Source organism: Lolium rigidum, chromosome 4, assembly GCF_022539505.1.
Source record: "Lolium rigidum isolate FL_2022 chromosome 4, APGP_CSIRO_Lrig_0.1, whole genome shotgun sequence".
Lineage (NCBI taxonomy): Eukaryota > Viridiplantae > Streptophyta > Magnoliopsida > Poales > Poaceae > Lolium > Lolium rigidum.
In genome coordinates, this window is record NC_061511.1 from 132778240 (window position 1) to 132782326 (window position 4087).

At 47.0% G+C, this 4087-nt stretch overlaps 1 protein-coding gene across 1 annotated transcript in view; it reads right to left on the minus strand.

Annotated features, from left to right (window-relative positions):
* Window positions 1-3015, minus strand: part of LOC124647520 (HIPL1 protein-like) — a 12899-nt gene extending 9884 nt beyond the window's left edge. Inside the window, exon 1 of the mRNA XM_047187450.1 lies at window positions 2700-3015. Within this exon, the coding sequence (XP_047043406.1) occupies window positions 2700-3015 (316 nt within the window). The remainder of the gene's footprint in view (window positions 1-2699) is intronic.
* Between the last annotated feature and the right edge of the window lie 1072 nt (window positions 3016-4087).

A 4087-nucleotide genomic window follows, 5' to 3' on the forward strand; every position in this document is an offset into this window, starting at 1 on the left:
GGAACCGATCGTGATCAAGATCTTCTACGCGCTTTTGCAAGCGGCAAGTGAACGTCTACCGCAGCAACAAGAGCCTCATCTTGTAGGCTTTGGAATCTCTTCAAGGGTGAGACTCGATACCCCCTCGTTGCTACCGTCTTCTAGATTGCATCTTGGCTTGGATTGCGTGTTCGCGGTAGGAAAATTTTTGTTTTCTATGCAACGTTATCCTACAGTATCATCAGCACTCGTGGCTGCATCCTTATCCGCCTGAGTAGCATCAGGGGCAAGGGCAACGGGCGTCGGTGCAGTAGGCGCCGTAGGAGCAACGGGGCGCGGCGGACAAGAGACCTCGCCAGAAAGCACACCCCAAAGACGAAGACCGCGCATATGGACGTGCATGAAGGCATCGAAATCAGGATAATTCGCGCCATCAAAGATCACCGGGCAACGAGGAATCGCAACATAGTACATGTACAGGTGCAAATATGCAGGAAGCCCCCTAACATATGGAGAAACTACAATATACAGATATATACATCTAACAAAACCGTCCCTTAATACTTAATTTTGTTCAATAACGATCCCTCACGACAGTTTAACGATGGTTGATCAGTTTTTCACATTATTTGTACCACGGTTTTTAATATCAAGCGTTGTATTGTTATGGAGAAAAATGAAGAAATCCCCTTGCCCTCTCGATTGCTCATAATGAACCCTAGCTCTCGGAGAACAACATAAGTCCACATAGATGGGAGCATCACAGAGCTAATCGACGACGCGAACTTCTTGGACACCTGTCATAGTTCTATTAAGTCCCTCGCCTGCACTCCCCCGTCATCAATGCCATGCTCAAGGTGTGTCCACCTTTTCACACAACTCCGGAAAGGTGCGCAGCACCTAGAGTGGCTCCTCTTTACTGGTGCATCATTTTGATGAAGAGGCAGGACAAGCTCGCCTCTATCATTTGGATTAGAACAGTAATTACCAGCTAAATGGAATTGGCATTTTTTACAAGATTCATGGCGCAGGGACAAGACTCAATACTACATGGTAGAGTTTTATTGACACTCTATTCGTCGTGAGGACCTTTACAGTACCCCTAAGTTAATAGGGACCGTCCATTAAGTTTAGCATTCGCCAGTCTTGCCTGGCGCATCAGTCCTCGTTGCGTTAGAGTAGGTTTAATTGTATAGCCGGTGGTTGGTTATAGGAAGATGACATGTTATCTATAGAATGTATAGCCAACATGTACAACAATTAGCTTCAAAAATATACTACTGTATCATCTATGACCTATCTTTTACTCCGATAAACTACCTAGGAGCACGCATTGGAGCTGGTTTTTGCGTGAGAGCCCACTTACTCTATGTGTTCTTCTCTTTCCTCGAACTAAGTACTAATACAATATTTAAATCCTTATAATATGTTGACTAGGACTTATTATCCTTACTCTTAGCCGCAACCACTAGGCGTTAGGCGACAAGTCAGTGTTCTAACTGGAGAGTGAATGAGGTTTGTGCAGCGGCACATCCATAATAATTGGCTAACTAGTCCCCAAATAAGCCTATATAGATTAAATCCGGACAAATCCTTAACCATTAGGAACACAAATGTTGATCAAATCCAGCCAAATCCATGTCCACTGAGCACATAAATAGAAAACCAGCCATCCGTCATTAAATCGTTGCTAGGGATCGTTATTAGATATAATTAAGTGTTTAAAAGCAGGTTTATACCATAATAAAGCCGATGGATCAAAACATGGTCTTTTACGACACATGAGGGACCAAAAATGCACTTAACCCTTAGAGATTCCATATACTAATACCATTCTTACCTTTTTCTAAAGGGGAGGCTCTTATCTAATACTGTAATAGTTTTTTATAATTAATATTTGACAACCAACAATAATGAAATAGAGAATGCTACTACCAAACCCAACGCTACAGTACACCAAGCGTGAAAACGAATCAACGACGGACCAAGCCCACACCAGCGAAAACAATTCCAGATGCCAGCCCAACGGTAAAATAAAGCCCGAAACAAGGACCGCAAGAACCAAGTAGGACTCCACCAAGGACAAAACGAATCACGATGCCGGAAACAATCTAATGGACTATAGAAGTTAGCTGAGAACTAGCAAATCCTTAATCTTTGACAACCAACCATAATAATTAATATTATATAATAATTAATATTATTCTGAAAGAAATATAATACCAAATAAATGTTGTAGGATTTAGTACTTTTGATATGGATAATATGAACAAATCAAAATATTTAGTCTAATTTAAAAACTATTTATGCGGTGGTTGTGGAATATCGAGGATCTAGACAAGTATGAACCAGCAGTTAAACTTAAGTGAACTCAACATATTACCCTCTAGTTTTGGTTTTGTAACACTAATTACCCCGCCGATTGGCAAGTTGTGTCGGGTGATGATCATGGTCCAAACATACTAAGAGCATGTCTAACAGACCCCTTAAGAGCATGTAAAATTCCGGCGGGATACGGGGCAGACGCGGTTTGGGCCGTCTAGCAGTCCCCGTATTTGGGCCAGCCCGTTTCGGCGGAATACGAAGCCCAGGAAATCCGCACTGCTGCCCCCTACTTATACCGGGCGAAGGCCCTCACTCGCAACCCTAGCTCCGCCGTGCGTCGCCGCCTCCCCACTTAGCTCCGGCGAGAAATCCCGCGCTGCTCGCCTCCGCATTACAACCGCCGGTCGCCATGTACAGACGCCGCAGCAGTACCGCGTCGCCCGCGAGCGGATCGAAGTGATCCCGCTCGCCGGACACCGCCGAGGAGGCGTGGCGGCTCCAATGCAAGTGGTCCGCCACCGGGAGTCGGCGTGCGGCTTGCAGGTACGCCGATGCCCTGTACGTGCTATCGTCGCTCCGTGAGCTCACCGCGGGCGGGCGCTGGTACAAGGAAGATCCGCCGCTCAAGACGATGAGCGGCCCCGAGTTCGAGAAGTGGCGCGCCGAGTGGGAGAGGAACCGCCGGGCGAAGGCGGCATGGGACGCGCGCATCGGGAGCACCAGCGGCGGAGGAGCTCCGCTCGCCGGCGAGGAGGAAGAGGAGGAGGAGGAGGAGGAGGAGGAGGAGGAGGAGGAGGAGGAAGACCCCCTCTTCTTGCAGGCGATAGCCGCATCCCTCAAGGACGACGTCGACAAGAAGAGGGCGGAGGAAGAAGAGAAGGCGGTGGCCAATGCCGCCGTGAAGGAGGCGCAGGCGCGAGAGGTGGAGGCGGACACATACATCATCGATCTCTTCGACTAGAAGCCGCGATCCATTTAGGATCGCGCAATTCCGTATGTATATATGTTGATCCATATGTATGATCGACTATCTATGAACTATGAATATGAACAAGTTTGCTAGGTATTTAATTTTTTTAAATTTACGGGATGAAATACGGGGTCTGCTAGACGGAATGATCCAGCTAGGAGCAATTTTTTTTATACAGGGCAAAATACTCGCGTTTTACGGGGCAAAAAAGTAGGAGGCCTGCTAGACATGCTCTAAGATGGCAGCGTTGAATGGAACATGTGGATAAAATAAGTCTAGACATAATCGTGGATGATGGCCTCCGATATTTACACATTTTATCGCGCGACATCAACGTATCATGTATGTCCTATCTAACAATAACGAGTAAAAATGTTCAACTGGGGTTAAACGGTGTTGACAGTCTCATAAACAGGATATTTTGGTAAAAGTCCCATCCAAATTCAAGATTCAGCAAGATTCCGAACCAGCAAATTAGAACACGTTCGCGTTTCATTCGTCGGCCAGAGTGTCTAACGGCTACTAGCAAACACAGACCACACATTACATCAGAATCAGATGATATCCTAGAGCAGAAATCACACAAATCTCGGCGCTTAGTCAAGAATATGCACAATAATCCCAGAGTCGATGAACCATGGGCGGACGCAGCGGGGGGGCCGAGGGGGCCGTGGCCCACCCAGAAATTCGGTCGGCCCAAATAATACCCCATGGAAAAAAGCCCAATTCGTGAAGATAGCGTCTGCGTCGAGGTCACGCGGACGAGGCTCTAGTGTCTAGTCACGGCACTTCCTCCGTTCCCCGCGATTCCCC